This window comes from Vanessa tameamea, chromosome 11, assembly GCF_037043105.1.
Source record: "Vanessa tameamea isolate UH-Manoa-2023 chromosome 11, ilVanTame1 primary haplotype, whole genome shotgun sequence".
Taxonomy (NCBI): Eukaryota; Metazoa; Arthropoda; class Insecta; order Lepidoptera; family Nymphalidae; genus Vanessa; species Vanessa tameamea.
This window is the reverse complement of record NC_087319.1, coordinates 3,224,043-3,236,518: the sequence shown is the minus strand read 5'-3', so window position 1 is coordinate 3,236,518 and position 12,476 is coordinate 3,224,043. Positions and strand designations below refer to the sequence as shown.

The window sequence follows — 12,476 nt, the reverse complement described above, 5'->3', positions numbered from 1 at the left end:
TCTTATCACTTAACTAGATTATAGTACTACTATTGTTATATGTTAAATGAAAACTCCTTATTTTTAAAAACTTCTATACAAAAGCACGTATAAACAACTTTTCATGTACACTAATCGAATACGTTTAATACTTGAGTAATTTTCTGTTCCTTGACCGAGTTTGAACTGATTCGAGTCCGAGCAACATCAAATATGTATGCACTATGCAGGTATTTGTCCCAGTGACAACGCTTTTATGTTTTTCAAGGCCTAAATCTCACTGTTTTTATTTAACTTATTTAAAAATAACAAGACACGTCAATAAAGCAAAGGAAATTTTGAACTTGACAAAATTAATGTAAGTAATAGGAAACCATTTTATGTTGCCAACATCTTTATAGTTTTAACTCAACTACAATTTATTGCTAATTATTTATAGTTAAACCCGATGTACCTTACCCCTACTGTAAAGACACATACGACATAATTTAACACCTGTGCCTTATATATATTATAAAGAGGTAACTGTAAGTTTTGTTTTTCTTTGAGACAGTTTAGTATGGCAAAATGTCTACAATAAAAATCATGGACAAAACATTTTTTTAAATAAACAGACGTATTTTTGCTAACGTCAAAAGGGCTATCACTTGAATTATAAAGTATTACTTGTTAATTACTACTCACACTATAAGTTTATTGAATATAATTAAAATAATGGAAAAAAAATAGCAAACAACTCGTAACAACAAATTCGCACATTTAATTGCGATAAAGTATTAATCGTTATCCAAACTAATAAGATGCAAATAACCAAAGAATATTAACGTTTTAGTAGACACTTTAATAGCCTCTGATAGTCTACTAATGTTACATTATTCTTACCTTTTACAATTTAATATACGAACAAATAATTTAGAAAAAATGGATATTCCTACGAGCGAAGAGATCGCTTGAACATGTTTCTCATTATACTAACATAGAGGTAAGTATTGTTTGAGGAAAGACATGGAATAATATATTATTCGTCGTGTATAAGCACACAAAATCCCACATAACGCAGTCCCCCACAGCCGGCCGGATTACTATCTGATGGTTTTCAATGGGTGAAGAAAAAAAAAGAAAAAGACAGAACAAGTTCAGCTTTCACACTCCACCCGAAAATGAGACAAAGGCAAACCTTAGTTGAAAATACACTGACGATTCAAACTGTTAGAATGAAAATAAATTGTACCTATAAGTAATTAATGCAGCTAACTACTGTAGGGAGTTTATTGATGGAAGATAGACGGTTATTGAATGAAGTTGGATAAAATGAGGAACACATTTTAAATAAAACATCATTAATATGTGACAATTTAATATTGTACGCGGAGTTTACCTAAACTTAGACAAAGTATTTACATTAAAAAAATCGTAAAGATTAGTAAACAGGAATCCTATGAAATCATCCAACTTACTTTAATGATATTTTTCATCGAACACGAGAAAGATTATTTCTCTCACAAATAACATTTTCCTAACTGTTTTAAATATCACAATTTCATGAACATGCATTTCAGTTGTTTTATCAGTTTCATACATAACTTCACATGAATCGATTGACTAATATGAACGTCTATCTTATTGTCTTATGAAATAAATATTCATTACTCAAAAGCTATATAAAAAATCATCATTAATGTTTTACTGAAGCCTATATAAAGCGTTAATCATGGCGACATGAAACTATCATATTTATCACTACTTCTATGATTATCCTTACATATACAATACAATTCCATTTTAGTGGTTTTATATCTATATAACATTCGATCTTGAATTTAAATTCGATGTTTTATATAATGCCAGGATAAGACTATCACCAACTGTATGTGACTCACCTTTATTTTGAAATTTGTCTTCAAATTCCATCATCTCTTAACAAATGTTAATAGATTAAATAATTAATACAAACACTACAAGCATGTATAGTCTATTTTCCAACCACGGGAGTCTCAGTCAGGAGGCAAATAAACTGATGTAATAAAATTAATCGAGATCTTGAATAATCTATTGAATATCTAATAATTTGTCAGAAATTTATGTAAATCTAATATGGAAATAAGTAAAGCGGAAATGTTGTATTATAAATAAACATATATATTATAATCAAGAACTACTCATAATAATATAATATGTAAATAACATTTGTTTATTTATTATTGGATTGGAATAGGCTGTTTCATTTCTATCAGTTTTTATCAATGTAACTTAATATTAAGTCAAAAATACTTTACCTACAATCACAATTTACTATTTGCTTATATTGTAAATAAGCTACTAACCATGGAATTAAATCCAACTTTTTTTTTTAAATACATAATAGGTCAATTCAGTCTCGCAATATACAATTAAATTGGTTTACATAATGAATAGCATAAATTAGGGTCACCTTATAAACAGAAACAGTGTAGAACAAATAATGAATAACCTTTTTGTTGATTAATTAATCAATAATGTGGTCTCAAGGCATAATAAAATGGGACAAAATTTAAACTTCTCTCAATCATCAATTTATAAATATTCTTATTCTGTGCAACCCACTAGGTAACCCTACCATAAAACATGTATTTCAGACAAGGCAGAAACATCACAATGTTATAATTTGGTCGACCATCAATCTGATTGACAAAATATGCATTTTACAACATGTCATTTTGTGTCATGAATTAAAAAAAGTATTTGCCACAATTTCACTTTCAAACTTGATGATCTACCAAATTTATTTCACTGATTTAAAAGCAAATTTATAATTTTCTACATTGTATATGTATTATTGCTTTCAAATTATTTAAATCCCAAAAATTCTAACATTTCTATAATGCTGCATTATTTTGTACATTTATAACATTTTGGCTGACAATAATATAATTACTAAATTTACACTGGTACTTAATTAATTTTGGAACTAATTAATTTTATTAATAATCATATTTTACATTTCAATAAATATTGTCGGGTTATTATGGACAAAACCAGATTGTTCTACAACCAGTTAAATTACAGCTAGAATAACATTGGTTTCAATCATGTAATTTGTTTCAATTTTATTTATTACTATTATAATAGAATAGTATTGCAAAAATTGAAAAAGCATAATGGAGTTTCTCTGTTCTAAGTAATTAAAAATATTCACTGATACTATCACTAAACAAGATACCATAACAAGTAAGGATAACATTTACCTACTGCCAGAATATCTTGCAATGTCATTTTACATAATAGCTAAATTATTGCAAAATTGTGCAATCAAGGCCACAGTAACATCATAATAAATTATTGCTTAGTATATTTAGATTCCATGTCAGTATTATCTCTAGAACAATTCGAGACTGCATGCGTCTGTATGACTAGAAAAGTCTAAGCAAATACCTTTGAAAAAACCGGGACAAAATGGTTGTCCAAACCAAAATCACTCATCAATCTATGTTTTATCATTTATCAGTGACACACAGCATCATTGACATTAAGTCACATCTATCACTTATATTCCTTCACTTAAAACTTCACTCACTTAGCACCAACGGCGTTTCTTAGACGTCCACTCACTGTGTTCACCGTGCGATATCTATTTGTCTATAGCCTGTATGTGGTCCGGGCGCTCGTTGCGTGCGTACCTCGCCCACATCTTATTATAAAGCATCTCAAGACCTGATGCATATGCTTTGCAATCGAACAATGGGCTGTCCATACGAGCCGTCCAAACTTTCGCTCGTATTCCTTTTAAACTAAAATTGAAATATATATTTAAGTATCTTGGATGATGTTATATAAATATATGTTAACGGTGGATAAAGAACATTAGTATGTGTTCACTTACTATTCACGGTCTGTTCCCAATCTTACAGCTATGTCTTGATATTCTTGCCTTGTTCTAGCAATAAGCTCAGGACACCCAAGAGTGTTTAATTGTGATGCAGCCACACTAGAAAAAAAAATTAATAAGAAATATGACCGACAGTTAAATGTGCCAAAAGCATGGAAGGAAGTATTCCTTGCTTCAAACTAACTAAGAAATTTTCGACAAAAAGAAGAATGATTTTCATTGTCTAAAATCGGGATTCACACCAAGGATCTTATCACTAGACTAATGAATTGATAATAATAAAAGAAAACTATAATTCGTCTAGTCCGTTATCACTTATAAAAAAAAACTTTTGTCAATATTAATTACCGGGATGCCAATGTTTCTCCAGGCAAGGTTACAACTGGAGTACCAGTCCAAAGTATATCCATGCTTGTTGTGTGTCCATTACATAAAGGTGTGTCTAGGCACACATCGGCAAGTTGTCCGCGACGCACATGTTCTTCTTTCGCGGCTACATTAGAAAATATAATACGGCCGGGCGGTAGTCCTAGAAAAACATAATTTTACATTAGTTATGGTGTTAGTTTTTTGATACAAAACCTCATTAATACAAAATAATTATTCTACTATTTAATTAATAATTAAAAAATATAGTTCTAACTAACCTAATTGTTGAGCTGTAGATTGTAGATTTGGTTCACCAACAGCAGGAAATCGGAGAAGCCATAGTACACTGTTAGGCACATGTTTCAAGATATAGACCCACATATGTAGAGTTAACGGGTCTATCTTGTACAACTGGTTAAAGTTACAGTACACCACAGCATCGTCAGGCAATCCGTATTGTTGACGTGTTGTGATTACAATGGATTGGGGTACTTCTTCGCCGGTCGCCGCTTTATTGTTAGTTTGTGTCGTTGCTAAACCATTTTGAAGAATTACTCCATTTACAGAAGTCTAGAAAATAATATTATATTAATTACTTATCTAATATAAATCTAGGTGTATTTTATGATTCAAAAAAATATTATAATCCAGAGAAAACTGAAGTATATTTGTATAATTATTCACCTGAACTTGGCCGGAGGCTATCATCGTTTCGATGGGTGTTGTGGTAGGTAATTCGGCTACCTTTAATGAAATTTCAACAGGTCTTGCAGCTCTTACGATTTCTTTAATTTCCTTGATATCAGTATTCTCAACAAGCGGTGATAAGTCGGTTGCGTTAATTACTGCAACATTGTCGGCTACACTGCCCAAATTATTATGGGATTTCACCTTATCACTCAAGATAAGCCTTTCTTGCAAGTGTGGGAACATTTGCCTATGGTCACCAACAAAGTAAGTATGTGGCATATAAGCCAACTTCTCACTATACTGGCTAGCTAGTTCTACTGGCGATGTCACTGCGTCGGTTACTAAGTAATCCATATAACTAGCTCCACTCGTTCCTGGGTATCCTAACCACATAACTTGTACCGGAGCCGGCCTCAAGGCAAATATTTCATTTCTAGCTCCTTTAGTATACCCATTCATATTTACTAAAATGTGTATACCATCTCCATAAATCTTATCAGCCGCTTTACCGTTACACGGCATTTGAGATAAGTCGGTAAAATGTTCCGCCTCTCTAGCTATTTTTGAACGGAATGTAGTACCATCGTCAGGACTTAGAGCGTAACAAAAGATCTCTACTTTACTGCGATCGTGCAAGCCCGGTACTGATTGCATTAAATGGGACGTTGGGTGATTACCAAAATCGCTACTAACATATCCAATTCGCAAACGACTCTGTAAATCTCTTGGGAATTTGTATGGCGGCTTATGGAGAACTTGTACCTTTTCTAAACACAAGTTTGCATGTCGAGCCGCTATGGCTTTTCTGAATTCGTGTGTCAAAGGATACAACATAGAGTGATGAGGGTGGACGGATGGAAGTCTATTCTTCTCAAGTTGCTCAGCCACGATACTGACTAACTTCTTCATTCGTGCTTCATAGTCGGTCCAATCACATACTATTTGCAAGCAATGTGCCAAATTGCAATAAGCATCAGGAAAATCTGGTTTTAATTTGAGAGCAGTTCTGTATGACTGAATAGCTTCTGGAATATTTCCAGAATCTTTGTGGATACTAGCAAGGTTGCTGTGTGCGTCGGCAAATGCGGGGTTGATTTGGATGGCCCTGGTATAACATTGCAAGGCTCCAGCCACATCTTGCATTTCTTTAAGGGTGTTACCCATGTTACTGTAGGCATCCGCAAAGGTTGGCTGAATGCGAATTGCTTCTTTATAATGCATGAGTGCTTCATTTAATTTACCTTGTTGCTGCAAAACTGATGCTAAGTTGCTATGGGCTGCAGCGAATTCAGGGAAGACTTCCAACGCTTTCAAATATAAGCGCGTGGCTTCCTCTATATATCCTTGTTCACGTTTAATATTCGCCAGGTTGTTCAAAGAATCTGCGTGGGATGGACACAACCTTAATGCTGTATTGTAACATTCTTCTGCATCTGCTACCTGTCCTTTTTCTTTGAGCGCATTGGCCAAATTACAATATGCGTCAGGGAAATTAGGTTGTAGTTCTATAGCGCGTCTATAGGTGTCAATAGCCAAATCAATGAGTCCTTGTTCGTAGTACACGCAAGCTAAATTGCCGTGAACAACTGCATTGTTCGGCGATAGATTAAGAGCTCGAAGATAAGCTGCCACTGCCCTATAAAAATAAAAAAATATTTTTAGACCATATATCAAAAATAAACATTAGCAAAATATAGTTTTGAAAACAAACCTGTCAAAAATTCTTGCTTCCTTAAGTACATTTCCCAAATTGATATAAGCATCCAAAAAATTCGGGTCCAATGCCACAGCTTTTTCAAAATGGTGTATGGCCAACCAAATTTCACTTTGTGCGTTAAACACGCATCCTAAATTACTCCATGCCACTGCAAAGTCTGGCCTCGTTTCGATGGCCTTCAAGTAACATGCCTACGCACACGAAAAGTAAACATGTTAAAAGTAGATCTAAAAATGGATTTTACATTGATGATGTTTTGAGATGTCATTTACGCCAAAGTTTATAATTACACCACAGCTTTGAGTGGCAACAGATGATCGAAAATACAAAACAAATCATCTAATACCAATCAAAATAGCTAGTTGAATTACGCCAAACGCGCCCTACGTTACGAGACTACGCCGATTGCCACAAACATCAGTAGGAAATGCAAACGACCCATTTCTGCTAAAGCTAAAAAATATATTTTATAAATTAAAATATTGCATAGCACCTGTTGAATATCCAAAATGTAAGCGCTTCCACTTCCTAACCGATTGAGGATGGTCACGACAATGATATGTCAAAGAGCACGCGTTGTCCAATAAACCTGTTCATAACAATTTCTTGCAAACCTTTAACACTTTACCTGCAGCAGATAGAATGGTGTCATCGCAGCGGGATAGCGAGTGTTGTACCAACCATAACCCAAGATACAGCACCGGTCACACCTACTGTCTTACCAGTCAACACCTTGTGAAAATATAACAGAATTAGTCGATTTTGAGTCAAACTAGTTCAGCCGATTGTCGTCTTACAGGTTATAACATTGCAAATCATGTTCATGTCTCGACTCGAGAGGATCATTTTCATCTCACGCTGTCTTTGAGCGTGTTAGTTGCCAAAGTGTGATGCAGTTGATAAAATCATATTGTATAAATAAATATAACTCACTACGTCGTACCACTAAAGAAGTGAATTGCTACTGACTCCTTTGATCCTCCTTGAATGTATAATTAAAATCACTACAAGCATAAGAAAAAATAAAAGAATATATTGAAGACAACAGGAAATATGATTCTTTAAATAGTGTAATATTAATTTTAACGGTTTTAGAATACTCCCTCTTGACACTTCAACCTTCCACACATTGTTTTTATTTCATGTAAAATAAATATATTACTATAATTTGCAAACAAGTATAAATAAAGCTTTTTGTCTTATACAATATGTGAAAAATTATTATAGATTTTACGCAACGCAGCGGTCACAAAATATCACAGGTAATTTTTATAATTGTAATATTTTGCGCCAACTCAGGACTATTACGTCGAACAAGTTGGAAACATAATTTATAATACAAATATTGCGGTCTCCATCTTGTTCTTACGACAATTATAATTGATTCCACAAATACTGTTTTCCGAGTTCATTTTACCATAATATAAACATTAAACACTCAAACAGTTTTGTCGAAGCTATTTTAACCGTCGTATTAATTATACGCTTAATGCATTATCAAATATTTACGCAATTGCAACGTACGCTGAAGAAACAGGGAGTACTCTAATTTAATTCAAGACAAATGCAACAAATAAGGGAAATCCTGTTAACTTCGGAGCAAACCAGAAAGCGCAGAGCAAAATTATATTTACCTTAGCCTCGTCCAAACGTCCCAAGGCCTTGAGCAAATTGCCCAAGTCACTTCTAACGCAGTAGAGATCCTGTAACAATATTAAATTTCACTGTGGCGTACAATTTTCAAATAGAAAACTCACAACAAGCTCGAACGTAATACCAGACGATTCTGTTGTTTGAGTTTAGATACATATTACCTTTTGAATTAAATCGTCTCTTTAAATGTATCTTTATAAACATCTGACATTGATTTACATAATTTAGAATAAAAGATTCTAAAAAGCAAGTTTCAACTTGGATTTTAAAAGTACAATAAATCTAAAGAATAAAATACAAATTTATTCTTTAGATTTATTTTTAGAGGGTTTATTATTAGAGGTAATCTTTATAAAATAAAATATTAGACATATTAGACATATTTTATTTTATAAAGATCACCTCTATGTCAAAAACTTATATTATGAAATGTCGAGTAAATTCGAAGTGTTTCACCATCATCAATTTAATAAACTTTACGATATAAAATAGCAGATTCTTTAAATATTACTAACGATGTCTATAAAAATAACAGCCTATAAATATCGCATTGCTGAGCTGATCATATGACTTCCTCTCCTTTTGAGGGGGAGGTTTGTTGGTAATTCGACCATGCTGCTTAAGTTACTTGATACGTATGTGACAAACATGCATCTAACGTATGCAAGTTTCCTCACGTAGTTTTCCATAACCACCAATCACGGTGAATTATAAACACGTATTAACCACATTAAATTTCAGATATGAAAGGATTAGCTAACTCCTTCCGGTTAAGTTTCGCGTATTCTAACCAATGGACCATATCAGCTCTCTATAGTTTACATATACATACATACTATAATCAGTTATATATAATCTGGCATACACCTACAATGGTTATTGTTAGATCAGGAAATTAATGCCGTGACCTTCAACGCTATGAGACAATTTATCTCTGGGTACATGTTACGCAAACAACTAACAATATGTACATAACATTTTTTATATTACGGTACAAGTAAAGATCGTCTTGGATATAATTATAGTAAAAAAATATTTTTGAAAAAGTTATTCTAGATTCAATGTAACATTTTAAAAGTAAACATGTTATGCTCAAGACACACTATATGTATTTATATGCTACACATCTTACGGAGACATAGCTACATCGTATTAAAAAAAAACTGACAGTCCTTGCAAATTGGGCAAATGAGGTGATGGATGATAAGTGAATACGTAGTGTGTACAATAAATATGCTTACTGTGGGAATCAATGAAAGATAGAACGCAAAATGAGTACATAAGAGAAAATTCTTGTCTGTAGCTGTTTAAGGACAAATAATCTAGAGATTAATGTCATATTACAAGTGTTATATAAATATTATATATTAAAACAGTAAGAGAAAATAACTACATAAGGGATGACACATGCAAGCAAGGAATAGCAGCTTCAATAGTCCAGTAGAAATAGAGATAGCTTAATGGAAGAAAACACTGAGCAGAATGCCAAAATCAAGGGCAAGCAAATTAAAGCAACACATCATTCGGCTAGGTAGTGGTAACATTGTGGTTGTTACAAAATTATTAATGAAAAATAATTTAAAGTAAAAAAAAAACCCTTAATGAGAAAAAAAAACGAATGCGTCATATAAACATGCCATAGCCAACATCTCTCATGGAATTAATAAACAATAATTGTGAAAAGCTTCAAATCAATCAAATTTGTAAGTGTGAATCTGCGAACATGTTATAATATTATATACTATAATTCTATTTTAGTCTAGATTAGAATATAGCCTTGATTCAAACCCGAGCATGCACCACTGATTTTCATGTGATAAATTATTGTATAATTCATCTAATGCTCAGTGGTGAAGTAAAATATTATGAAGATATAATTGTATAAGATGTAATGTAAAAATTGTGTGATATATCCACCAAGTGTCAATGGGAGTGCACAGTAGAAAAAACTACAAGTCTTCCCAAATAAGAGGTACTTTAGCTGAGTAGTGAGACATTTACAGCTGGTTATTTTTATGTATAATGTAGGTATAAATGTTCATGAAGAAAATACATATTATGTACCTACAATTAACAATGGGTTTGTCTCAATAGTAATTAACTTACATTAGATCACATGCATGTATTTTTAATATGCATGACTGTCATATATAAATTATACATTCAATACAATTATTGCTAGTGATTCAGGGCTAACATAAAATTGTGAATACTGGTTGTTTCAGTAAAATATGATTTTGTTTATTTATATTGAATGATGACCTTCATCATGTTATCGTTGCTTTTGTTTGTATAAAAAAAAAACAAGCTGTGGTTTCCTTACAGACGTTACATTTTTTTTGTTTAAATTCTTAAGATAAAATCATTTTAAATACACTTAAAATGAATTATCACTTGTTTAATTTAATTTAATTATATTCATGATTTGATCTATGTAACATAAGAAAATAAATATGTAAATTATAAGCACAATGTTCATATTATTATAAAAAGGAACTATTTTTTTTTTATTAGAATGCTATTCAATTAACACCAATCAAGTGATAACTTTAAAAATGCAATTTTGATACTAAATGAATTTCTCATAATACTGTAAATATAATTTTCATAAAGGTAAGAATCTGTGAAACAATTCTAAACCATCATTTTTAATATCACACAGTTCCAGTGCACTGGATTGCTTAGAACTATCGTATATAAAAATTATGTCATATTGTTAAAAAAAAAGGAAATAGATACAATAACACATGTTTTTAAGTAGACAATAACACTGGTGGTAGTTAGAGAATTATTTAATTTTTATATGATTTATTTTTATTTATATTAAATTATCTTCTGCTGAGTGGCAAACAAAGAAATGGTGATGAATTTCTGTCACATGCACATTCAATACACTAATCTCATTGAAAAACCTCCAATCCTTCTCATTCAGAGAATAGACACAAATAGTGCCCTAATGACAGGCTGTTACTTTTAAATAAATGTAATAAACTTGTAAACTTACAGGATTATACTGGAGTGCAGTAACATATGCCTGTACCGCTTGCTCCATATCTCCAGCAGCAACAAGTGCTGCTGCCAGGTTGATGTACCCATCGATGAAGTCTGGCTTCAGCCTCACTGCATGACGGTAATTTTCAAGAGCCTCTTGAAGCTGACCACGCTCTTTATAGACATTCCCGAGATTACTATAACAAAATAAATATTGTTTAACTGCTAACCAAATTATATTTTTGAAATTTTAAAAAACAGGAACAATAACGAAAACTTGTTTAATTCCTACTAATTAACTGTCATAAATAACTCTATTACATTATGATCATATGATCAATATGTATAAAAAGTATTATATACATCAATATCAAAATAAAGTAAAAATCAAAATATTAGTAGTAATCTAAAAAAAAATACTACTTATTCTTAGTAATAACAAAAACTTAAAATACAAAGGGATAACATTGGAAATTAAAATAACTTATGTCGATTTACCTGTATGCTTCAGCCAATAAAGGATTTTGCTTAATAGCCAGTGTTGAGAAATGAGCGGATTTATCCAATCGTCGACACTGGAAATGTATGGAAGACAGCAGTAACAAAACTCCCGTGTTGGTGCCGTCCTGACGCCATAGTTGCATACAATGCAATTCCGCACTATCATAATCGCCAGCTTGATACTCTCTGTGCGCGAGCTCCAACAGTCCTAATAAAACAGTATGCGTAATGTATCCGGACTATGACAAGATATCGTGTTGTAAAATAAAAATAAATCGATATTATGCATTGTCAATATGAAATTCATATTAGTAAACAAATTATATCGAAAAAAAAAAACTATATACATACCCACGGTAGATATTTGTTGTATCTCCGACATTTTCAAGATCACGGCATTAGCAGGAACGCCGACAATTTGTTGAGGCTGTGTCGTGACAGATTGAGGCACGGCAACATTTGCTTGTGATTGCATTTTTGTTATCATAATTATTTCAATTGCAATACAATTTCGTTAAATAACTACACCACACAGAGTGAAGTTGTATTGAACAAAAAAATCTTTAAAAATTTTCCATGACGAACAATACCATTCCGAATGAAACTAATAAAGAAAAGATAAATCTACTACGAGTGAAGTTGATTGCCAATCGTAAAAAGCACGATAAGCGGAAGCATTCACTATTCATGCATGTTTATTTTTTTGTCTAT

At 32.1% G+C, this 12,476-nt stretch overlaps 2 protein-coding genes across 4 annotated transcripts in view; both read right to left on the bottom strand.

Moving 5' to 3' along the window:
* The window catches only part of LOC113400868 (uncharacterized), a 49,360-nt gene that overhangs the window by 21,482 nt on the left and 15,402 nt on the right, over positions 1-12,476 (bottom strand). The gene's annotated exons all lie outside the window — the stretch shown is intronic.
* Positions 1,320-12,423, bottom strand: Sxc (super sex combs). 3 transcript variants are annotated; one of them, XM_026640569.2, is made up of 10 exons: positions 12,117-12,423; positions 11,763-11,973; positions 11,278-11,461; positions 8,255-8,323; positions 6,615-6,811; positions 4,898-6,539; positions 4,492-4,783; positions 4,193-4,373; positions 3,839-3,943; positions 1,320-3,746 (listed from the first exon to the last, which is right to left on the bottom strand). In XM_026640569.2, exons 1-10 carry the CDS (start codon positions 12,250-12,252, stop codon positions 3,587-3,589), a joined length of 3,177 nt encoding a protein of 1,058 aa, XP_026496354.1. In that variant the 5' UTR covers positions 12,253-12,423; the 3' UTR covers positions 1,320-3,586. The 3 variants fall into 3 exon arrangements, with proteins under 3 accessions (XP_026496354.1, XP_026496355.1, XP_026496356.1); XM_026640570.2 differs by lacking the exons at positions 11,763-11,973; positions 12,117-12,423 and adding an exon at positions 7,249-7,352 and having other exon boundaries at positions 11,278-11,424; XM_026640571.2 differs by lacking the exons at positions 8,255-8,323; positions 11,278-11,461; positions 11,763-11,973; positions 12,117-12,423 and adding an exon at positions 7,249-8,244.

Bases quoted from the DNA above. Each gene is read 5' to 3' on its own strand.
- Sxc (XM_026640569.2), bottom strand. From the start codon at position 12,252: ATGATAACAAAAATGCAATCACAAGCAAATGTTGCCGTGCCTCAATCT. The intron at 6,540-6,614 runs GTTTGTTTTCAA...TTATTTTTATAG, and splicing joins GAAGCAAGAATTTTTGACAG to GGCAGTGGCAGCTTATCTTC. The intron at 4,374-4,491 runs GTTAGTTAGAAC...ATGTTTTTCTAG, and splicing joins ATCTACAGCTCAACAATTAG to GACTACCGCCCGGCCGTATT.